This window comes from Cebus imitator, unplaced genomic scaffold (assembly GCF_001604975.1).
Source record: "Cebus imitator isolate Cc_AM_T3 unplaced genomic scaffold, Cebus_imitator-1.0 Scaffold409, whole genome shotgun sequence".
In the NCBI taxonomy this organism is placed as follows: domain Eukaryota; kingdom Metazoa; phylum Chordata; class Mammalia; order Primates; family Cebidae; genus Cebus; species Cebus imitator.
Window position 1 is genome coordinate 295,615 of NW_016107724.1, and position 24,570 is coordinate 320,184.

Consider the following 24,570-nt stretch of genomic DNA (forward strand, 5'->3'; position numbering starts at 1 on the left):
CCTTATAAGACTACTATGTATCAAACCAATAAGCTGTTGTTTGAGGTCATAATTATTTGCTAGTAATCTGTAATTGATGATTAGCCTTTAATTAATGAGTAATCTGTAACTGATAACATATAGCTACAAAATGGGTGCCAAGTGGTTACTGCAGTGACACCACAGCTAATGACTTACCTGAGCGGAGGTGTCCCACACCCACCCTATCTTGTCTGTCCAATCTCAAAAGAGCACAGAGTGGAGAATAAGGTCAGAAGTAATATCTGGTAGTTTGGGGACTCAGCTATCTCAGCTGTGCATGTTATGTTGACTTTGTCAACTTGGTGAGGTGAAGCACATTTTGACTTGAGAATTTGCCATCAATCACACTGATGGCTTCTGCTGCTTATTGAGCAGAGTGGCATTGGAAGAGACTCAAAGATCATCATTTTCTTGCATTTCTTGCATGTTTATTACTTAGCATTATATAAACATAATTAAATCTTTCTCCTTTTGAATTTAAATCTAATTAATAATTTCTGGGTCATTTGGAGAAATTTTTGTCTATTAAATTGAAGTATGTTGACTAAAAATTTGTGTACACAGATAACAAAAACGGAGGAAAAAACCCCACAAAAATAACACTGATCATTAAGTTAGTTCTTCAATGAGTTAAAAAGTAGTTGTTAAAGTATGTTCTTATAAAGGAATGAGATTACTTTTCTTATGAGGCTTCTACCAAACAAACATCTTCGGCCGTAAGCGAATTTATAAAATTGTCTTTGGTTACTTCCAATCTTTCAAACTAGTTATATAATGAAGGACAAAAGGATAAATAGAAAACATGTTGGCAAAGTAAGTATTCCATTGGATAGTTTATTTGATAATAATAACTGTGGCTCCTATATATAACAGTGTGCTCAGTTATTCATATGTCCTGTCTTATGACATTCTCACGAAAATCGCAAGGTAGTTGCCATTTTCTAAAACATATTTTTACTAATCAGGGAAGTGATGCTCAGAGCTGTTAAGTAACTTCCTCAAGACCCTAAAGGTAATAAGTGATGTAGCCTCGACTAAAACTTTGGTTTGTGTGACAAGTACATGTTCTTTCCATTCTATCAGTAGTCAGCAAACTATAACCTACAAGACAATTCCAGCCTACCACTGAAGTTTTATTGGAACATAGCCACACTAGTTACTGTTTATGACTACTTTCACAGTTCAACAGCAGAATTGAGATATACTTGCTTTTTATGTGTTTGTTTATTTGTTTGTTGAGACAAGGTCTCACTCTGCCACCCAAGCTGGGGTGCAGTGGCTCAATCTCAGCTTACTGCAACCTCTGCAGTGAGCTGTATGACTCAAGCCATCCTCCCACCTCAGCCTCCTGGGTAGCTGGCAATATAAGTGCATGCTACCACAGCCGGCTAATTTTTGCATTGTTTGTAGACACAGGGTTTCACTATGTTGTCCAGGCTGGTCTCTAACCTCTGGGCTCAAGTGATCCACCAGCCTTGGGCTCTCAAAGTGCTGGAATTTGAGCACTGCACCTAACCAAGACACAGATCTCATGGCTTAAAATGTGTGCTATCTGGTTCCTTACCAAAAATTTTTGCCAACCCCTGGATATACTATTCTGTCTCCACATGGTCATTTTTCATTTTAAATTCTGTGTGTAAGTTCAACTTTCAATTAGACCTCAGAATGTAACCAATAAATAATTTATAGAAAGTGCTACGTGTTAAATACCATGAAAGATGTTGAAATGATTTCAATGAACAGTTATAAAAAAATGAAGTCAAAGAAACTAGTACTTGCAGAACTTGGAAATCTGAGGACAAATGGAAAGATACTAAAAAACTGCATGTTACTGAATCAGTATTCCAAATTCCATCTAAAAAGGTAAAATTCACACGTCATAAAAATTTAAAATTAACTCATCAATTTTTTCCTCTTGTAACACTATTCTAATGACTTTCTAAAAATATGTTTTAAGGTAGAAAAAAGTAATTTAACTGGAGATTTGTGGGAAGATTAAGTCAATGTAAAAAAAAAATGTCTAAATAATGGGACAGTGGCATATGCTTATAATCCCAGCTACTCAGGAGGCTGAGGTGGGAGCATCACTTGAGCCCAGGAGTTCAAGGCTGCACTGCACTCCAGCCTGGGTGACAGAGCAAGACCCTGACTCTAAAAACTAAAAAAAAAAAAAAAAAAAAAATTCTGCTGTGAACTTGGATGAGAGGCATTCATATAAATCATTACAAGTATAAAATTTCCCCCATTGATCTATCTTGAAGAGACAGTGTAGATTTCTTCCGCTTTGCAGACATAGACGGAGGATGTGTTTCAGCTATGCAACCCAATATGCTCATCCTCCACCTGACTATTCAATCCTGTGACTCTTACTGCTATAGTTGCCACCAGAGAATGTGAAAAAGCTCAGAGGAGAAAGAAGAGAGGAAGAATGGGCAATATGTCTATGTTGAGTGTGTGTGTGTATCTGTGTGTGTATCTATGCCTGTGGATGAGTGTGTGTGTCTATTCTTTTCGAAGGATTTTGAAGTGGTTTGTAAAATAACACTCAATTTAACACAGTTCAACAGACAGAAAAGAGAGTCAGAGTCTGGATATATACCCGTAGGTGGGACTTTAGGAACAAGTAGGTAATAAGCATCCTTTTTCTTTATTCTTCTAGCGTGTGTGTCGTTTGATGGATGAACTACATAAACGTTTCTGAGATATAAGCAGCGGCCCTCAAACACTCTTCTCTGTCCTCAGTGTTCAGAGACCAAATGATCACATGAAGTAACTCTACCAAAGACTAATCTATTATTTCCATTTTAGGGCCACAAATAGGTCTCTTTATACACATCACAGGGACATATCAAAGTCATATTTTTAAAATCAGAATGGATTAAAATTGACAAACATTATTCATGATGGTAAAATATCAAAGACCCATGAATCATTTTGATGCTTAAGAATATTATTATTTTTTAAAAGACTACGAGTTTTTAAAACTGTTCTCTGAAATGCAGTCATGTAGGTAGAGCAATATTCATTTTTTAAAAGTTCTAAATATTAGAGGAAAATTAAAAATCTGGAAAAGCAAACAGACACATTTTTTTAACTATTAACTCAAATACACACATTCACATTCATCTACCTACACACACCTCTGACTCAGTCCACCCTTTTGACAGGCAATGATGCAAAAATGAATCAAGAGAGGGAACTACCAGCATTTAGAGTATTGATTATCCTGACCCATCAGTCGTGAACAAACACCAAAGTGACAACTGGGGTTTACCTACCTACATAAAGAACACCCTCTTTTGTCTTTCCTGCTGCTTCTGCCACACCCTGTTTGGTTTTCTCAGCAGCAGCCACGACTCCCTCCTTGGCCTTTGAAAGTCCTTTCATGAATACATCCATGGCTAATGAATTCCTTTACACCACACTGGAGAACATAAAATACACTTTGAATGAGAACTTTTTGAGGGAAAAAAAAAAAAAAAAACACTGAAAAATCATTAGAAACCCTCCAAAGTGTGAGACTCTTTTAAGTGTACACTCATTTAACCACTGGACAAAGCAGACATTTTTAGCTCTGGCATTAAAAATTTAGCATCTCCCATCCATCTTGGCTAGTAAAAGTCTAGCCACCTAACCATGGATTAAGATGAATCCTCTGAGTTGTTATTACTGCATTTCAGAAGTGGAGCTGCAAGAAAAGATTCACCCTTTTTCAACTTCCCGGGGTCTAAAGGGTAACAGTATGAGTTAGAAGCATGGAAGCTGGAAGCTTACGGTCAGGGGCATCCTTAACTTGAATCCCAGAATAAGGCTACCGGGTTGACGATGGAGAGACAAGAAGAGAACTAACTACTCACTCTGGGTGTGGTTGAATCTCAGGCAAACAGCGAGCCCAGGGGCGCTGGTTCTAATCCACAGGAACATCCACCCCCCCGCCCTCAGCTATCTACCCAGAGCAGGCGCCGCTCACACCCGCCGGCGGTCTCCAGGCCCGCGCCAGCCACCTGAGGAGGCGTTCTCAGCCTCCACCCTAGCGGACCGCGCGCCTGCACTTGTTAACCCTTTACCACCTGTTGACTTGGCCTCCCTGCACTTTCATTTCATTATTTGCCAAACGCAGCTTGCTTACTTTACAGAGAAAAACCGAGAGAGCGGGCAGAGGAATTTCAGGTAAAAGAGAAATAAAAGTTGGATGCTCAGGCTCCATGGAGCATCCTTGCGTTTCCCGGGAAAAGCGGATCCTGGAGAGCGCCTGACCTCTCAGCCCTTGAGGAGAAGGAAATATCGGAAGCAGGAGGAAAGCCAGGTTCAGTCTCTTTCCTTAGGCTCCCCAAAGGACAAGTACTCACCGCCCAGAGACCTGGCACAGCGGATCCTCACCGCAGCACCACCCCCTCCCGGCGCCCACGACCACTTCTCTCCCACCCGGCGTTCTCCGGGATTTCCAGAGACACACGTTTAGATCCACAGGTACTTACCAGAGTCCCTCTGCTTCTCCGCAACTCCGATTCCTCCCCACCTTCCTTAAAAAAAAAATTTAAACAATTCCCAAATAATATTGAATAGGGAAGAGGAAGGGAAAGGAGCGCACAGGAAAGGCGGAGGCGGCACCGGGAGGGGGACGGTCCCCAGAGGAGGCCGCTGTCGGCACAACTCGGCGACGCTAGGCTGGGGGCGTGAGAGGCAAACCCGCTAACCTGTCGTCGAATGGCCACTCCCAGTCCCTCGCTCACGAGGATGAAGAGAAAGGGAGGCTTGAAGGGAAGGCGGGAGGGCGCGCCCAGGACGCTCTCGGCGGGGCCGGGCCGGGGTCTGCGCTGCAGCCCGCACGCACCTCACTCCCGCGTCGCGGCGCTCGGTCGCTCGCCCCCTCTCTCGGGCCCCTTCTGGTCGTCGCTGTCGTCCTCCGCCTCGTCCTCCTCCTGCTTCTCCTCGCCTCTCCGCCCCCAGCGCTGATTTGTCAGCGCCTCTCCCCGCCCCTCTCCCGGCGCTCGCGGTTTCCCTGCCGCGTGCGCTTAGTTCCCATTATCCGATGGGGATGGGGCAGGGGGCGCGGGGTGAACCATCAACTCCAGCCGCCTGCCTGACCGCGCAAGGCGGGAAAGTGGGGGTGCCTTCGCGTCTCACCTCAAGTTCAGGGTCACGGGCACTCTTTTGGCGCTCGCAAGAGGTTGGGCTTGGGTTGATGCCTCTCCCTCTTTCCCATTCCCCTCCCTTCCTGTCCCCGCCTTTCCCCCTAGGTCCTCCCGGGGACCATCCCCTGCCCCGCGTCAGAGTCGACCTGGGAGAGTCGGGGCCCTGAGGGTCGAGCACCTAGAACAGAGCTTATCCCTTGGAGGGCTACTGGAGGAAACAGGCAGCGCAGGGAGGCTGCTCACACGGCACCGCCGAGAGCACTTCGCCCTCGCATCGCTGAAATTTAATCACCGTCTCACGCCACATCGTTAAGGGTCGCTTTAGTTCAAATATCTCCAAGATTTCCGTTTGCTCTTAATCTAGGACGAGCCCGGAAGGGTCCCGCAGGTGAAGCGGAGACTACTAAGGAAGAGTTACAGGTTAAGGAGGCAAGGAGGAGGCTCAGCAAATCCTCTTCCCACCCCACTATCACCATTTTCCTTTCCACCAATCAGCGCCTGCCAGACGCTGATTTTCCCATCAGTGGAACAAGGAATAAATATTCCCCAGCCGTCTAAAACAAGCAGTCCCAAGGCTTTTTGCTCTAGAAATGGGACTTACTTTGCAGACCCAAGTGCTTGGTCTAGGAGGCAAATCCAGCGTGATTTCCCCTACCCGACCACCATATCCAATTTCTTCTTCAGCCCCTTCTGAAAGGAGGATGCTACAAACCACTCACCTTTCTGACTCCTGATTCTCGTTGCCCTCAGAACTGACACCCCCTTTTGTCTCCCCCACCGCCAACACGCACAAAGACACAGACATACAAACGCGAACTTCAAGACAATTTTTGCATCACTTAACACATTTTCACCTCTTTCAAAGCTGGAAGGAAGACAGCTGTTCCTAGATCACACCAGAATGGAGAAGCAAGCTCCTCCCTCTAGCGGAAAGCCTTTGCTTTCTGTGCCTGGATTCGGAAGATTAGTTAAGCACTGGAAAAGTGGGGGAAACAACAACTCGTTTTTGAAGTATGTTTTTTTAAAAATTGTTTTTATATTTATAGAAAGTAATGTTTTGTCTGATTCTTGCGGTCATTTTGGTTCTGAAATTTGAGTAAAATCAAATTTAAACATAAAAAATAACTTTAAAACCACAAGGAACAGGAAGCAAATGAGTGTACATAACAGACATATAGAAGATAACGCATATGTGTTCAGTGGAAAATAGAAGAGCATGAAAGCAAGATCACAGGTATTTATTACTTAAACACTTCCTTGAACTCTTGGTCTGCCCTTTGGAAAAGCAGACTTTCCATAATGCAGCAGCTCATATTAATATTTTGTGTTTGCCTACCACCACAGCAAAAAGGTTGGACTTGGGAGCTAGTATGCTGTCTGGCTTTGAGACCTTGAACAAGTTATGTTCTCCTTTTGTTTCCAGTTTTCTTTTTTGTAAATGAAGGGATGAACTCAGGTGACCGATCCATTCTCAAATTTTTATTATGGAAATATTCAAACACACAAAAGTAGACACAGTGAAGGACTCCCATGTGAATATCACCCAACTTTTACATGTTTTTCAACACACGGCTGATCATGTCCCATCCATATGTCCACTAACTTTATCAGTACAAATCCTCCCTGTTTTTTTGTCACCAAATTCAAGCTTTGCATATATCTTTTCAGCTGTAAACCTTCAGTATGCATCCACAAAATTTAGGAACTGTTTAAAAATAACCACAGTATCATTAGATGATTATTTAAAATTGCAGTATAATTTACACCTAGTGAAATGCTCAGATGTTGTGTCCCTTTAAGTCACTTTGAAAAAGCCATCCATTAATGTAACCCACACCATTTTGAAGATGCAGGACATTTTCATAACTCCAGACAGTTACCTTATACCCTTCATGTGCATGTTCTAGAATTTCGTAAAAATCTAATCACATAGTATGAACTTTGTTTCATATCTGTGTGACCTCTTTTACTCAGCATAATATTTGTGAGGTTCATTCATGTCGTTGCATGAATCAGTGGTTTGTTTTTTATTGCTTTTTGTTGTTTCTTTGTATTACTGTTAATAGTATATGTTTTCCATTGTGCCTCATTACAGCTAGTACCTCAATAGACTATTACAACAATTATTTAATATATTATTTCATATGACAAATTTATAGTTTAACAGTGACCTCCTTGAGACCTGGTGCTTTAAGTCAAAGAGATAAATAAAATGACAGATATTTCAGGTCTTATTAGCAGACCTATGTTGAGAGAATTATTTTTGGACAGTTGCATTTCTTATAATATTTAACACGATTCCACACTTTTATATGGTAATTTATTAGTCTTTTGACAAAGGAATGATGTACTGTGTTATTCAGTCATAACAGGCAGATAAATTATATTTTATGTAACTGTTATAAATAGAGAACCTGAGCTCCAAGAGTTTTGGTGATAGGCTGAGATCACCTAGCTTTTTTAACTGGCAGAGCTGAGACAATTTAGCAGAAACTGTTACAGAAAGCACAATTGTCTCTGAATTAGCAGTTTCTGTCTGAAGCCTCATAGATTGGGTGTGGTAAAAGGTGTGAAGGAAAAACGTAGAACCCAAATGTGTTAGAAATAGCCTTCAAATTTGGATGTGACAATGGAAATCAAAAAGAACTTATGTTATTATAAAACAGTTCATTCATATGTAAAGTTTTGCCTTTTCTATATTGGTATTCCTCAATAGGGGAAATGATTTCTCACTACACACAAAAAAAGAAAATTATAAACTAATTTTGTTGTCATTTTGAATTATAACTATATGTTTAACTCTTTTCACTCCTCAAAATGCTTTGAACACAGTAAACATCCAATGAACTTTTAATTGCAAATAATATTGATAGTAATATTGCATATATTCTAGATCCATATTCTTAAGGAGGCAAAGTTGCTCAAGTACAAAGAAGGGAACTAGAAGTGAAAATAAATATATATTTTTAAGTTTTTCTTTTCATTATTGATGAACAGCATGGTCTTCAGTAAATCTTTAGGTTCTGACTTCATATTTCTTTTTAAACTAATTGAATGGCTTGCACCTCATAAGAAATAGGAAGTCAGAACCTACTTGGAAGCATTACTGCTATGCATATTCTATTCATAACTACCATATTCATGTTTGGTTTTCTCTTTGCTAAGTGAAATTTAAATATTTTACCACACCTTAATATGATTGTTTTATCAGGATTTAATTTATTAATTTTGCTATAGATTAACATCCTATGAAATGTATGCTTAACCTAGACTTTGCTTATCCCCATAGAACAACTGAAGTTTTAGGTATGGTATGCAGTGAACTTGTGCTATAGCAAAGACAGCGGAGTAGAATGGCATGAAAATAAAGATGCTGTCCAATAACAAGTGATTAGAGGGAGGAATGATTTAATGTGTTTGAGAGAAGAAAATACAATGAAAATAAAGGTTCTGCCCATTAACGGTGATTAAAGAAAGGAATGATTTAATGTGTTTAAGTGAAGAACATATAATCTTTTTTATCTTTGGATAATATTCCATATTTGTTGGCGAACACAAGAGGTGATGTAACATTGATGCTTGAGCCACCTGCTTCTTACTCCCTATCGGCGCCTTCCTGTCACCTTCTGTAAACGTATGAGAGAGATGAGGTAGTGAGATCTCGATAGGCTTCTCCTGTAATTTCATGGTGGGTATAGAGAAAACCTAATGCATAGTGTTGGGAGAGCATTGTGTATGATTTTGGAAAAGGGGTGAGCATAAGATGGGGGGATAGGTTTACTCTGAAGAAATATGAAGAGCAATGAAGAAGAAGCATCATGTTCAGATTCTCTAATTTGACTCCATGGCCAACTTCATATTGTTTCTATTAGATAACATTTTAAATATTCTTGTGGTTTTGTGGTCCTAAGAATATGAAGGCATGCAAGATTCTAAGATTAAATATGTTAAAGCTAAATAAAAAAGACACTTAAGTATTTCAAAATCTAGCAAGTTCAAATGACTTTAGTATTAGAAAGAAAAAAACACATTAATGAACCTAAGTAATACACTCAACTCTGCAACTCTGGTGAGCATGATATACTTCTAAGAGTTGATATACTAGATACAACCTAAATGCAAGGACTTATCAAAGCTCTACTACTCATTAGCAGTGACTCAGAGCAAGTATCTATAACTTCTGTAATCTCTAGTTTTCTCATTAAAAAATGAGAATGATGCTTTACTTGTCTTGTATGATTGTTAGAAGGAATGAATAATGTGGTTCATAGCAAAGAGCCAGGCAGAGTAGCAGCTCTCAGTACAAGTGGATATTGTTATTATCTAGCCTCCATGTTCTTGATGTCCTAGGAAATGCTTTTTGTTTCTTCATTGCAGTAGATTTCCGCCTATTCCTACCCTCCACAGTCTCCCATCCCACCAGCAACATACATGACATATCTGATGCTTTTCATCAATAACTCTGGTAAGTATGGGTAAGCAAAAAGTTTCCAACAATGGATGGAAATTTTGGAGAGATAGAGTGGGAAAGGCCAAGGAACATTGATAGGGATTGTTAATTAAAAATCCACCAAGCATCTCTTTTCTCTCCCTAATGTGTGAGTTACAATAACATCACTCAAAGCAGTTGGCAGCCACAGCTTGAAAAAATACAGTAACAATGACAGAATTAACATTTACTATCTTTATTAACATTTTTATATTATTAAACCTGATTTATTTCAAAAGACAATGACATAGTCCTGTATGAATTATGTTGATTTGCCAAGAGAAAAAAATAAAATGATACAACAAATGGTATTCCAAGTTTGCCAGCCCCTTTGTGTCAGTGGCTCTGAAAGGCTTCGGAATGAAATCCAATTTAGAAATCAGCCCCTAATATTTCAGGTGAATGAAGAATCAACAGACTGAACAGCATTTGTATTCAGAAACGAAGAAAATAATAGAATTTTTAAAATATCAAGGGAACTTATAATGTTTTGTGTATTGTTTTGAACTGAAGTTACGCTACTGTTATAAACAAAGAATATGTAGCAAATAAGCATGTTCCTTATGATATCCAAAATATCCATGAAACTAATACATTTTCCTTTTTAGATAATGTGAGAGTATAAAGTGGCATTTTGGAAACTTTTTAGGCCAGGCGTGTTCCCAGCACTTTGGGAGGTCAAGGTGGGTGGATCATCTGAGGTCAGGAGTTCGAGACCAGCCTGACCAAGAGGGTGAAACCCTGTTTCTACTAAAAATAAAAAAATTAGCTACACATGGTGGTGCATGCCTGTAATCCCAGCTACTTAGGAGGCTGAGGCAGGAGAACTGCTTAACCCAGTAGGCTGAGGCAGGAGAACTGCTTAACCCAGTAGGCGAAGGTTGCAGTGAGCTGAGATCATGCTACTGCACTCCAGCCTGGGCAAAAGAACAAGATTCCGTCTTGGGGAATAAAAAAGAAACTTTTTAACACTATGTAAAAAGCACATCACTAATGTTTTGAAAGGTTGGTTTTCCATGTAAAACTGGAAATTTATATTGTTAAGACATTTAGAAAGCAAATTATTCAAAGAAGAAGTTATTTCTTAATGGCTATTTAACACATTAATATCAAAACATATCAATGTAAATAAAGATTTGTAACATCAACTTGACTATAAAATGTTATATTGTATCATATATTTAATTAATTATCTATTTTTAATTTACTGTTAATTTTAACTTTTATACACATCGGTTGAATTCAGTTTTTCTTCTTTTGTCTTTCAAGAGTAAAACACTTGTCTATATACTCAGTCTAATAATTCTTTATATATGTTAAATATGGTTAATAAGTTATCTTAAATCAGCTTCTCCATAGCACACAATGATCCTTCACTAAGTCTCACTGATTCTTTTCTGAATCATTTCTATTTAAATTAACCTTACTTTTCCTCATCAAAATATTTCTATTAAAGTTGTCTGTGCAAGATTTCTTTTTTGTCACAATAAAAAGAAACTCTAAGTAATCAAATTAGACACAAAGAGAAATTTTTGATAGTAATGGCTACTAAACACTTAAGAATGGCTGAATAATAAAATTATGAATTCTTGTTTTAATTATCAAAATTTAGAGTACAGAAATATACCTGTTTACATGTGTAAAACTGATTCCTACAGAACATCTAGCTAGATGTTTCACAGATATATCTATAAGTATATACATAACAAAAAAAAACAGCATTCAAACATCTTCCCGTAATGTAGTCATCAAAAGGAAAAATTGATTTGTGTAAAAAAGTCACCAATGTTACTCAAATATGTACAGCTCATTTTCATGTAAGGAAGTAGCATATATGTACTAGATCATCAAGTTGTAGACAGAATGTTATACACACGCACACTCATAATATTATGATGTTATGTACACCAAAGAAAGCAGTGTGATTTTCCAAATGTAAAAGAGATCTGTGTTTAATGGCTTTATTTATCTCTGTGTAAGTGTCTATGGCAACGATCAATCAAATGAGAATTCAATCTCCTTAATCATCTTGGATTATGCTCTTAGCCTGTAGGGAGCATTTATATAGCTAAAATAACATCTCAAGGTAGATTGACAGTCAAAGAGGATTTCAAACTGGACAGGACAATCTGACATGACACTTCACAGATATAATTCTCCTTTATTTTCTGTTGCTATACAAGTAATATATGCTCATTAAAGAAAAGTGAGTAAATGCAGATAATAAAAAGAAAAAAATTTAATATCAGTTTCCCCAGGAATAAGAGAGAAACTTCTACTTTCCTAGTAAAATTGTCTTTTTTAAAAGATAATTTAAAAATATGTATCAAAATCATTCAATATACATCTTGACTCAGCAATTTTATTTCTGGAAATATACCTTAAGAAAATAATGTCATTTATCAAAGAAATACATTTTATGCCATCTTATAAAATTTTAAGAACTTTATTCCTGCATATTCCATAAATAGTTTTTACCAGTGCAATTGTCCAAGCTGCATTTTTGGTTGAATACACTTCCTTTTTTTGCGATATGACACACAACTAGTTAATGATGAGGCACTCTGACTCCATATTTCTTCTTTCTAAGCAGCACACAATACAACATCAAGCACCTGCAGTTGACCTTTTCCTCCACTTGTTCTCTCTCTTTAAGAAATAAAGGTTAACTTTATCTCATAAATTTGTGAAAATGAGTCATGTTAATTCACGTAAATAACTACCATAATGGTATGTGAAAGGGCTGCTCCCACTTAGCTTCTAAAGCAAGTTTTAGAAAGAAAATAAGAAGGAAAACCATTTTTCTGTTCTTTTCCTAACTGAAACAAAAATACATATGCCAAAATAATGCTTGCAGAAGTAAAGGATATATTTATCTCTGGACACAGAAGAGCTACTTATCAGATGAAAAGAAAGGGGAATAATAAAAACTTTTCCAGTCAGGCAGAAATACAGCAAAACAAAAGCCAAGATGAAAAAATTCTACCTAGAGCAAAAGAAAATTGACCCAAGTGTGAAAATTTGAAACAAACTAGAAAACAAAATTTAGGTCAAAGATAAAAATATTTGAAAACGTTAAACACGGTCTTCCTTAAAACAATACTCATTTCCCTATCATAAAATACAGTTGTTAGAATAGCTTGAAATAAAAATCCATCAGATTATATCAGTACAGTCAGGTACATCTTGGGAGTCATCAATTGAAATAGTTGAAAAGCTTTCAACTCTGTTTTCATATATATAATATTTGGTTAATAATCTTTATAATGTAATTATAACAGTTAGCATGAATGTATGTAAAAGACACTGCTTTTCTTCAGGGAATTGAGAATCATGACAGAATATTGTAGGTGTTCTCCTCTCTGTATTACACAGCTACACAAGGCTTCTTGTATTTGCAATAATGCAGAGAGACTTATCCAAACATGAGTGGAGGCTCACAGAGCTCTTATACTGTCAGGGCCTGAACCTGCCTAGCAGAATGGCAGAGAAGTAGCCTAGCAGGCCATGCCGTGTGCTCTCTCCGTTGCAGAGAGGGTCAGCATCTGAGAGAATGCTCTCCAAAGACTAATGTCTAGATGGAGTCACTTGTCCCCATCAGAGAAAAGAGCATGCTCTTTAGTTCCTACCTGGACAGGAGAACGTTGCACAGCTTGTATTTTACAGATTCCTGCTTATAAGAAATAGCTAGCACCATTCATGAAATTGCTTTTTACATGACATTTTTCTCTATTAAAGAGTTGATTATTTGGCCTAATTGATTCATAGCGTCATGATCACAATATTCCTATTTCTCAAGATTTTTTTCACCTTTCTTTTGTAGAAGAAAAATGAACTTAAAGCCTTTTGGAATGGAGTTTAATTGCGTAGAAAGTATGTTATACCTTTTTGACTGCTAATTAGAGCCAATAATAATATGACAAGTCTCATTTAAAATCCTTTAGAATTATTCTGTCAGTGTTGGAATGGTGTTGCACTTTTGCACACTTGTCAAATATGCAAATTTAGTTTTTATGGCATTATGAGGACATCTTTCATATGTGAATTCTATATTCTGATTGACATATAATACCAAGACCTTTAAAATGAAGATAAAGGGTAACACAAAGATTCCTCTAAATATACAGAAGATAAAAATTAGTAGTTTCACATAATTAGTGGACCTCTCATTTAGTCCAGATAAAATAGAGGTGACATATCTCACTCCTTTTTGTCTCTCTCTTTTACTTTATTTTTCCTCTTTCAGTCTTTTCCTTTTACTTCTCATGACCATCTTTCCTATAATTGTGAGGGGAAAAAACAAAAACAAAACTTTCTCTTCTAAAATGTTGGTCTTTTATTTAAATAGTAGTCATTCATTCACCAAGGCACTAATAGTAAAGCGAACACCCCAAATGGTACAAGCTAAATTGTATCCTACCAAACTATATGTTGAAATCCTAACTCTCAGAACCTCAGAATATGACCGTATTTGGATATCAGGTCATTAAGAAGGAAATTAATATTAAATGAGGTCATTGGAGTGGACCCTAATCTAATATGACTGATATGTTTATAAAAAGAACAGATTAGAACACACACACAGAGAAGGCAATATAAAGACACTGGAAGAAGACAGCCATCTACAAGCCAAGGAGAGAGCCTTAGAAGAAATCAACCCTGCTGATACATTGATCTCAGACTTCTAGCTTTCAGAATTGTTAGAAAATAAATTTCTGTTGTTTAAGCAGCACAGTCTGTGGTGCTTTGTTATGGCAATTCTAGCAAACTAATACATCAGGGTGATATTTATATTTGTATATAAAACTGTGTATAATTTATATATAAAATTTATATATAAAAATTCTCTTTTGTGCTAGGTAGAATCTTTTTATCTTGACGTTTGTTCTGGCATAGCTACATAATTAGTATTATATACTGCTTTGCCCAAGAAACATAAACTTTGTAGAAGCTATATGACTGGCCCAAGATTAACCAACTTGTATTATACCTATGGATGATGTGAAGACTTATACCACTTATATGTATCATTATATCCTGTATATGTATGTATGCGTATACACACATGAGATATCTGATACCTTCCCATCTATATTATATATATGTGTGTACGTATATATACATATCATAGCCACAAATCCATCTTTTTCTCTACTCTATTGCAATCAAATATGCCAGAGAATAAAATACATAAAATTAGCACCATCATCTCCATTATAAATGTTTGTTTCATACTCTGTGGGCTTCAGAAGTTGGAGAACAAAACCTGGGCATAGAAAACATAAGCTGGAACTGTAAATATATTAAAATAAATATTCACAATCAAAAATAAATTTCTGGAGCTTGAATTTGAGGATCTAAAAGCAGCCCCATCAGTATCATATAGTTGTTATAATTTCAGCTCTCACTCTTTAAAAAGGGCATCAGGGGGAGGTTAACCTAAAAAAATCGCTAGTGTAGTAAACAAAGGTTAGGTCTGAGAATGTAGGAAATTGGATTATAATCCAAATTAAAAAAAATATGCTGTCTGATTTTACCACTCTTATTAGAATGAACTGGAAGAACAAAAGTATCCATTGACTCCTGAATGTCTTACCCTGTAGGATTTTCTATTCTAAACTATCTAGAAAACTCAATCGAGAATGTGGAAGGCTGACTGGTAGACAGGGCATTGACAATAAAAAAGTATTGCAACAGTCTAAAGGGTTGACCTTTTAAATGTATTTTTCTGGGCTTTGAAATTCTGATTGTGTATTGATGCATTATTAAATATTCAGTTTGAATTGATGGCTATTTGTTGAACAATTGAGGGCCACACATTTCTTTATATCTCCATTGCCTGGCTTGTGTCCAGAGCAAGCATCCTGGAGATTTCCAAGAGATTCCTCACCCACTGATCTTCAGAGCATAGCTCTTAGCCTTTCCTTTGATGTCATTTTTTCTTATTGTAGCAAATGGTCTACTTACCCAAGGGATCCCTATTAGGGCTAGGGACCTGCTTTGGTCTGGACAGGACCTATCTTTAGAACTCAGCAATTTCTTTCAACTGCTTCCTAAATGCAGACTTCTTTCTACATGAAAAGACTACTAACAGTTGATTTCAAATCTTACTGAATCATTCTAGTTCACCTATTTGATATTTTAAAGACAGTAAAGTTGGGTTAGGCACTTTAATTATTTCTCTTTTCTTACCCATGATTTCCACTCTTACTGATGATATTATTCTTCCATTATGAAACCAAATATATCCAGGTGGTGGAATTATTCACTTTTATAGAGTGAAGGAACTTACTAGAATGAGTAAAAAACAGCTTTAAAAAATTCACTCATCTTTCTCTGCTCCTTTTACCTGGTTGTCGTATTATTTATTTCCAAGACTCAGTTCAGAAATTATTGCCAAAAGACAATATTATAACTTATTTAAAGATCTTAATTGGTTTTTATCTGCAATTCTAAAATCAAGCAACACTTCATTCTATATAATATAATGAGTTTTCTGATAAGCTGAGCAGAGGAGTTTGGTTTTATATATAGTAAACGGCCAAGGAAAGCAGAAACAGAGAGCAAAAAGCAGATTTGTTATTTCAAAGGTACTTGCCTTGTAAAAGTTAAAGCAGAGGGAACTTCCCTATTAGGCCAGCTAAAAACTGGCTCCTCTAGGGATTTGACTATTATCTCTTACTCTCTTGATTCTAGGAAGGTCAGATAAACAACCTAGTTTTGGCTTGATAATAGAGTCACTCTATTTTGGTTTGGTCTCTTGGGCCTAGTGCAAGAGCTCAGTCCAAACCAATGGCTCCCATAAATTTTATTTCACACCATCAATCCTGGCAGAAACACTTTTCAGTGACAGAACTATTGAACACTCTGTGAAGAAAATAAAAACTTGAGAGCAGCTGTCCAGTAGGGTGTGAATTCATGGACCCTTTGGGAAAAATTAGACTACTCTGGCTACTACATTAGTTTTATACTGTATTCTCCAAATTTCCTGTCCTTCCAACTGTGATAGAGTGTGCTTTGTGTCCTGGTATGTATACTCTATGGATAAATTGTGATTCAACAGGAACTTTAAAATAAATGCAGATACTAAATATAGATACTGAAACTGAATGCCAGGGCTGGGCATGGTGTCTCATGCCTGTAATCTCAGCACTTTGGAAGGCTGAAGTGGGAGGAATTCTTGAGCCCAGGAATTTGAGACCAGCCTGGGCAACAAAGGGAGACACTGTCTCTACAAAAAAATTTAAAAATTAGGTGGGCATGGTGGCAGGCACCAGTAGTACAAGCTATTTGGGAGATTGAGGTGGGAAGATCACTTGAGCATGGCAAGTCAAGGCTGCAGTGAGTAGTCACCATGCCACTGCACTCCAGCAGCCTGGGTGACAAAGCGAGGTTCTGTCTCAAAAAACAGAACAAAACAAAAGCACAAGGAATACACATGATTATACAAGCAGTAAGGATTTTGACAACATAAAGCGATTGCCTCCTTTGAATACAAAAAACAAATACTTATGGCTCTAACCAAATCACTGGCACATTTTTTTATGGACATAGTAAACAGAGATTAACACTGTACTGATTCAGAATATGGAATACTTCTGTTTGAATAAATAACAGTAGAATATTTGTGCAGTAGATAATAATAGTAATAAATTTATTAATCATTTTATGTGATCCTAGAAAAGAAGATGTATCTCATTAACGAACATTTAAGGTTTGCTAGAAAGTAATAACTTATGAGAATTCATGTTACAGTTGGATAATCAATTGAAATGATGATGATAGTCAACTGTTCTCTGTACTTAAATAAAGAAATTTAACATTGAAATAAAAATTATACTAAGATATTAATTTGCTTTCCATAAACACCAGATACTCAGTTCTGTTTGATGAATCATCACAAAAGCAACACATGTTAATATCTAAATAAGTGAATTTGCAGAACAAAATTGACAAATAAGAGTTTTCTAAACATACAAAATGTCACTGTGCTAGTTACAAAGCTGTTGCTCTTTAGGTCTATTTTTTTCCCTTTTCTCTCTGGCACTGGGGCTAAGATATACAAATTATGTTTCTATACCCGCTAGCTTTCTGTGAGATTCTGCCAATTAATGACCTTAGAAGACAGGGAAAGGCAGGAGAAAAGTCATTTGATCCTTATTTGATAGTTGTTACCATCAGTGTCACCCACACTCCAGCCATTCTCCTTTGTTCCAACGGCAGCAATTGGTTCCAGCCTTTAGCTTCTTTCTGCATGTCTAGAAACACTCTTATTGCTCCTGTACTAGTCTTTTCTTTAATGCTGCTGATAAAGACATACCTAAGATAGGGCAATTTACAAAAGAAGTAAGTTTAATGGACTTACAATTCCACATGGCTGGGAAGACCACACAATCATGGTGGAAGGCAAGGAGGAGCATATCACATCTTACATGGATGGTGGCAGGCAAGAAGAGAGAGCTTGTGCAGGGAAACTTCCATTTTTAAAACCATCTCATACAACTTCCATTTGATGACATTTATTCAATATCATGAGAACACCACAGGAAAGACCTACCCCCATGATTCAATTAACTCCCACTAGTTTCCTCCCACAACATGTGGGAATTATGGGAGCTAAATGTAAAATTTGGGTGAGGACACAGAGCCAAACCATGTAATTCTGCCCCTGGCCCCTCCCAAATGTCATGTCTTCACATTTCAAAACCAATCTTTTTTACTCAACAGTGCCCCAAAGTCTTAACTCATTTTAGCATTAACTCAAAAGTCTACAATCCAATGTTTCTTCTGAAACAAGGCAAGTCCCTTCCACCTATAAGACTATAAAATCAAAAGCAAGTTAGTTACTTCCTAGATACAACGGGGGTACGGCATTGGGTAAATATGGCCATTCCAAATGGGAGAAATTGACCAAAACAAAGGGACTACAGGCTCCATTCAAGTCCAAAATCCAGTGGGGCAGTGAAATCTTAAAGCTCCAAAATGAACTCCTTTGACTTCATGTCTCACATTCAGGTGACAATGATGCAAAAGTTGGTTCCCACAGTCTTGGGTAGCTTTGCCCATGTGGCTTTGCAGGGTACAGACTCCTTCCTGGCTGCTTTCATGGGCTGGAGTTGAGTGTCTGTGGCTTTTCCAGGTACATGGTGCAAGCTGTCGATGGATCTACCATTCTGGGTTCTGGAGGATGGTGGTCCTCTTTTCACAGCTCCACTAGGTAGTGCCCCAGTAGGGACTCTGTATGAAGCTCCCACTCAACATTTCCCTTCCACACTGCCCTAGCAGAGGTTCTCCATGAGGGCACCAACCCTTCAGAAAACTGCCTGGGTATCCAGATGTTTCCATATATCCTCTGAAATCTTGATGGAGGTTCCCAAATTTCAATTCTTGACTTTTGTGCACTTGCAGGCTCAACATCACGTGGAAACTGCCAAGGTTTGGGGCTTACACCCTCTGAAGCCATGGTCCAAGCTGTACATTGGCCTCTTTCAGCCACTGCTGGAGTGGCTAGGATGGAAGGCACCATGTCCCTAGGCTACAATAGCACAAGGACTCAGGCCTGGCCCACAAAACCATTTATTCCTCCTAAGCCTCCAGGCCTGTGATGGAAGGGGATGCTGTGAAGACCTCTGACATGTCCTAGAGACATCTTCCCCATTGTCTTGGGGATTAACATTCAGTTTCTCTTTATTTATGCAACTTTCTGCAGCCAGCTTGCATTTTTCTTCAGAAAATGGGATTTTCTTTTCTATCATGTTGCTAGGCTGCGAATTTTCTGAACTTTTATGATGTTTCCCTTTTAAAACTAAATACCTTTAACATTACTCAAGTCACCTCTTGAATCCTTTGCTGCTTAGAAATTTCTTCTGCCAGATATCCTAAATTATCTCTTTAAAGTTCAAAATTCCACAAAACTTGAAGGTGGGGCAAAATGCCACTAGTCTCTTTGATAAAATATAACAAGAGTTACCTTTGTTTAGTTCCCAGCAAACTCCTTATTTTCATCTGAGAACTACCTCAACCTAGACCTTATTGTTCATATCATTATCAGCATTTTGGGCAAAGCCATTTAACAAGTCTCCAGGAAGTTCCAAACTTTTTCACTTTTTCCTGTCTTCTTCTGAGCCCTCCAAAGTGTTCGAACCCCTTTCTGTTACCCAGTTCCAAAGTCACTTTGGTGACTTTTGGGTATCTTTTCAACAATGCGCCACTCTCCTGGTACCAACATACTGTACTAATCCATTTTCACACTGCTGATAAAGATCTACCTAAGACTGGGCAATTTACAAAAGGAAGAGGTTTAATGGATTTACAGTTTCCACATGGCTCAGGAGGTCTCACAATCATGGCAAAGGCAAAGAGGAGCAAGTCACATCTTATGTGGATGGCAGCAGGCAAAGAGAGAGAGCTTGTGAAGGGAAACTCCCATTTGTAAAACCATCAGATCTCATGAGACTTATTCCCTATCACGAGAACAGCATGAGAAAGACCCACCCCCATGATTCAGCTATCTCCCACCAGGTCCCTCCCACAACATGTGGGAATTATGGGAGCTACAAGATGAGATTTGGGTGGGGACACAAAGCCAAACCATATAAGCTCCCTTCAGGGATTCATGGACCCCAAATGTAGCCTCCTCTCCTCAGATGTCCAAGCCCCAACAATGTGGGACTCCTCCCCTGGGCATGTGTGTAACCAGCACCAGACATCCATTCAGTGCATCTTCCCCATGGGTTTGACTGAAGCCCTTCAAGGCTTTTCCGCATGCCTCCTGAGGTGCCAGCACAAGCCTGCGAGCACCCTCTCCTCAGAAGTGTAAGTGCCAACTCTACAGAAGTCTGGCTTTAAAATTTTTGATTTTGATAACCCCAACCTCTATCCTTTATTACCCTTCTCTTAGGGGATATCCCTGCTTCCTACATTTATGAATCTTCCAGTTACTCCATTATATCCTTTGGCAGTCCTTCAATACAGTTAGATCAATTCTTATATTAAGTTCTGTCTTTGGAAAAACCCACTATTTTTTTTCCAGGTTTTTGAAGGCTTTATTGATATACTCAATGTTTTGGATGCATTTGAATAAGACTATTCTGAATACATGACAGTAAAATTATAAAGCACTTTACAAAAATTTCCTTAAGACCATGAAAACAGGTTGAATAAACAAAGCTTTTAGATTAGTTTTCTTACTACCTACAATAATTAATAATAAACATATTAACTAATCAAACATGCAATAATATTTTCAGTATGTATTTTCAATGTTAGTTTTGCAGCTCTTAAAAATACTGTAAGAGAAAGTACATTTTAGTGTCTACCTCAATAACTAATTTAAAAATTTGAACTAAGATTGTCTGAACAATAACAAAAAAGTTTTAAAATTAGTAAAAATTCTGCTTACACTTGCAGATGCATTGAATTCTTTTTTATTACTGTTCAAAAGTCTGCAAGCTAATACTCATACTCTCTAGTATAGTAAAATCAATGAGCAAGGATACTTTGAAAACATCATTTCTCAAAATCGTAGATTTAATTGACTAATGATAGTATCTTGCCTTTCCTCTACCTGTATGTAAAACAAACAAGAAAATGTACAAAGATTAAGAACCCAGCACCTCTCATATGGAATAAGAAAAGGGGTAATCTTTTTCACTACGAATTGTAGCAAGCAATATGTTTCTTGCCTTATAGCATTTAACCCCTACATTAACCTGTAAGGTAAGAATAATGAGTCCTTCTCTCCCTCTTACTTGGAACATGAGGAAAGTGAGTCCTTAGGGAGCTTTAAGTATAGGTCTAGGATTTGAACCCAGCTCTCCCGTTTTCAATGACTAAGTTTTTTCCCTTAATGCATTCTTAGCCTAGTTGGTGCTTAATACAGTTGTTTAATGAAATAATGAGTCATATCTCCAGTTACCAATATGGCTCAGCTCTCCATCAAACTCTCTTTCCAGAATGCACCAACTTATCACAGTTTGTTTATCAAAGGTGTATTTATCATTTCCTTCCTTTCCTTTTTCTCCAGCTCCTTCTCTACTTCTATCTTTTCTTCCTTCATTTTACAAATGTTTGCATTTAAAATCTCTGAAAAGTTGGAGTTGCTTTCCCATATTGCACGCTTATTTTTCAAATTCATATAATATATAGCATTTATTGTATATATGTGTGTACACGTATCTATAGTAAACTCATTGACCAGTAACAATTTATAGCAACAGCCACAATTTTCATCTATATTAGTTTTTTAAATGACCAACCCCCCAGTGGCTCCATTTATTTTTTAATTGGCATGTAATATGAGTTACATCATTTTAATTAAGAATACCAATTAAATTTCTGTTTGTGTTTGAACATTTTGTTTAATACCAACTGTTGAGAAAGGTTTTAACTCATATCCTTTTCAGAAACAGTCATAAATATTAATGTGTAGATCTTACGTTTCTTTAAGCTTATTTTAGGAGTTTGATAGAGCCATTATTGAATGTTCCAATTATGTCACACATCCTTTCCTATTCTTTTTTAAAGCAACAAATGATTTTTTTATTATTTATTGACAAATACTTGAACTTTTAAAAATCTTGAACTATGTCTTGAGGTTTTTGAGATTTAAATTTTTTAAATATTGCAGCATTTTTAGTTCACCCTATTTAACTTTCAAAGCTAGGAAGATCTAGAAAATCTCAAAATGGCAAGAGGAGAGTTGACATGCATTAATTCTCAGTGTTTACTTAAAATATGAGAAATTCCCACAGAACAAAGTCCTAGACACTTTGTATTCATGGAATATGATGAATTTAGATGGATCAACAGTAAAATAATTGAATTTATACTGCTAGATTTAAAGGTAGATTTTGTGACCAAAATAATAACCTTTCTTAGTAAGCACAGAGCATTCACATATGAGCAAAAGCTACTAGCAACTGATGAAATCTGAACAAAGTAAACTGAGGCCAAGGATGTTCTCACACCATGTACTGGCAACTGATGCATAAATTCATCTATTCACTCTAAAAGGAGTCTGAAGAAGATGTTGCCATAGACATCATACAATTCTGGCCTAAGGTGAGGGAGGAGAAAGTTTTGAATTAGTTTATCACTTTCTGGAGTAAATTTAATAATTGAATTTGTCAGAAATTTATAATTTCTACTCAGATTAAGAGATGGGAAAGAGAAAGCATAGTATGTGGCTTAGTTTGCTTGTGTTGCTATAAAAGAACATTAATGATTTCTAAAGAAAAAAGGTTTATTTGGCTCACAATTCTGATTTTGGGCAGATTTTAAAATTGGTCATATGTATCTGGTGAGGGTCTCAGGCTGCTTCCACTCATGACAGAAGGTGAAGGGGAGCTGGCATCTGCAGAGATTGAATGGTGAGAGAGGAAGCAAGAGGCAGAGGGGAGAGAGGTTCCAGGCCCTTTTTAACAACCAGCTCTCATGGTAACCAATAGAGTGAGAATTCGCTTACCACCACCATGCCCAAGGAGGAGATTAATCTATTCATGAGGGATCTGCCCCCATGACCCAAACACCTCCTATGAAGCCCCATTTCCAACAGTGGGGATTAAATTTCAACATGAAGTTTGGAGAGGCCAAATATTCCAATAATAGCAGTTTGGCTAAAATAATAAAGAAAATTTAAAAGCTTCACAGCTATACTCAATCCAGGTGAGGTTGGCCAATGAAGTAGCAGCAGGTTGACGTCTCTGACTTGGACTTCTGAACTGCCATCCCTTGAGTGAGACCCCGGTTCCATCCATGTGGATAAGCACAGCTAAAACCTGAAAATCAGAAGAAGTGATTGCAATCAATGGGATATAATTGAATACATTTTTACACATGATGCCATGATTTTTACAAAAGTGCTATTGAATTCAGATGCCTATATGTTAATGTATTTCTTATTCTTTTCTGTCCTTATTCTCCTGGTCTAGTCTGGATCATTTTTACTATTGATAATCCCTTACAATTTGAAAAACCCTGTGTTTCTATAACATTGTTATTTTCTTATCATTTTTCTATCCACCTATTTCTTCATAGTGTTCTTTGAAGACTCCTCTTTCTCTGTCTACTTATTATTCTTCTAAAACTTGCTGATGCCCTCATTTTGGTAAATGGTAGTACCAAACATTAAATCTTTTAAAATAAAACATATAGTTTATTTTATGGTCATATCTTTCTTCATCTTTCATATCCAATTAGTGAATAAGTCCTTCAAATCTACCCCCTTAATAATTTGCCCATGATAGATCTCCTACTTCCCATAATGGAGTCTAAAATTGCACCTTTTCACCTTGCTGAATATCTGAAATAATCTTTCTTGACCTAGGGCAAGTGTCTTTTTCTTTCAGTATGCTTGTCACCCTGCTACCACGCTGACTTTTATGAATTCCGATACTGTTTCTATCTTTCTCTTACACGACACCCTTTAGACACTCATTGTTGTTTGCAAGGACTGCCAATAATCTCCTCTGAGCTCCGGCCTCTATCTAACCTGTCCAGATTAATCCACAGCTCCTCTTATGTCCTGCTTCAGCTCTACTGAATATTTACAATTGCTCATCTTCCAAGACTCTTCCCAAAAGTAATTTCTTTCGTAAATCCATAATTTCCCCTCTACTCTTTGAGAGTTGGTCGCTTCCTCTTTTGTGTCCTCACAATGTATTGAAACTAATTCTGAAATCTTCTTGTGAGAATTGTGCCCTCATTTACAAATGATCCTTAACTTATGATTTTTTGACTTTACAATGGTGTGAAAATGATACCCATTTAGTAGAAACTACTTAAAATTTTAAATTTTGATCTTTTCCTGGGCAATTGATATAATACTATTACCTAAGATATTGAACACTTTATTATAAAATAAGCTTTGTGTCATGCACATAGCTTAGCCTAGCCTTCCTTAAAGGACTCAGAATACATACAGTA

At 37.4% G+C, this 24,570-nt stretch overlaps 1 protein-coding gene across 15 annotated transcripts in view; it reads right to left on the reverse strand.

The window, feature by feature from the left end:
* Positions 1-6,103, reverse strand: part of SNCA (synuclein alpha) — a 124,598-nt gene extending 118,495 nt beyond the window's left edge. For 2 of the 15 annotated variants that reach the window (XM_037731581.1, XM_017509166.2), the window contains exons 1-2: positions 6,011-6,103; positions 3,300-3,445 (exon numbers count right to left, since the gene is read on the reverse strand). In XM_037731581.1, coding sequence (XP_037587509.1) covers positions 3,300-3,420 — 121 coding nt within the window. In that variant the 5' untranslated portion in view covers positions 3,421-3,445; positions 6,011-6,103. The other 13 variants (XM_037731580.1, XM_017509164.2, XM_037731586.1 and 10 more) reach the window with 12 other exon arrangements.
* Between the last annotated feature and the right edge of the window lie 18,467 nt (positions 6,104-24,570).